The 1,008-nt window shown below is 49.8% G+C and overlaps 1 protein-coding gene across 1 annotated transcript in view; it reads left to right on the top strand.

The window, feature by feature from the left end:
* The window catches only part of LOC102770371 (cytochrome P450 2A13), a gene marked incomplete at both ends in the record, with an annotated part of 3,948 nt that extends 3,400 nt beyond the window's left edge, over nucleotides 1–548 (top strand). Inside the window, one exon of the mRNA XM_015561137.1 lies at nucleotides 407–548. Within this exon, the coding sequence (XP_015416623.1) occupies nucleotides 407–548 (142 nt within the window). The remainder of the gene's footprint in view (nucleotides 1–406) is intronic.
* Between the last annotated feature and the right edge of the window lie 460 nt (nucleotides 549–1,008).

Below are 1,008 nucleotides of genomic sequence, written 5' to 3'. Positions count from 1 at the left end.
ACCCAGCACCCCATCCTCCTTAGAAGCTTCCCAGCCCTTGTCCCCCTTCCTCAATCAAAGACTTCCCCAATCACATGTCCCTTCAACCTTCCCACTCAGAGACACCTGAATCCTGTATCTCCCCAGGACCTCAGGGAATATGAACCCCATGTCCCCAAACATCCTGCCTTGAGAGACATGAACTGCACGTACCCCAAAGCTTCTGCTTCAGGAGACACAGACCCCATACTCCAAAAATTCCTGTCTCAGGGACAGAAATGTCACATCTCTCAAAGCTCCTCCCTCAGAGAGGACCCTGGCTCCCATTTCTCCTTACCCAGGGCACCCACATTCCCCCTCTGACTCCATATACTCTCTGAATACCCATTCCCCCTTCACCTTGTCAATCCCTTCTCCTCCCCACCAGGGTACTGAAGTGTTTCCTATGCTGGGCTCCGTGCTAAGAGACCCCAAGTTCTTCTCCAACCCTGGAGATTTCAACCCTCAGCATTTCCTAGATGAGAAAGGGCAGTTTAAGAAGAATGATGCTTTTGTGCCATTCTCCATTGGTAAGAGACCACTGTCTGTTAGCAAGCCACCCGTCCAACCAACAGGGGCCTCCTTCATCCCAGCTCCCCTCTCTGAGATGTAGCCTGGTAGCTTTCTCCAGCTTACAAGTCCCTTTTATTATCTACCCTGAGGCCAACGAACTGTAACCCTCTTAACTAACACCTACCAAAACTCAGGCAAAAGGAAATGGGTGATAGTACCTACTTCAGAGATGGGAAAAATCAAGACCCAGAGTGAGTCAGAGATTTGCCCAAGTTCACTTGAATTCTTCAGACTCCTAAGGAGATGATAGCACAGCAGCCATATGTGTATGTTTACGGGGAAGGGTTGTCTAAAGTTACCATTGCTACAGCCTACTATGGCTCATCCCCATCCCATGTACAAGGGAAACAGCCTCAGACAGGATTAGAGACTTCTCTGAAAGTCTTCAGGCCACGGTATTCCGTCCCCTCCTACCCT

The sequence above is a fragment of the Myotis davidii genome, unplaced genomic scaffold, assembly GCF_000327345.1.
Source record: "Myotis davidii unplaced genomic scaffold, ASM32734v1 scaffold3236, whole genome shotgun sequence".
Lineage (NCBI taxonomy): Eukaryota > Metazoa > Chordata > Mammalia > Chiroptera > Vespertilionidae > Myotis > Myotis davidii.
Note: the sequence above shows the minus strand (reverse complement) of the source record. Positions and strands in the feature narration are given on the sequence as shown.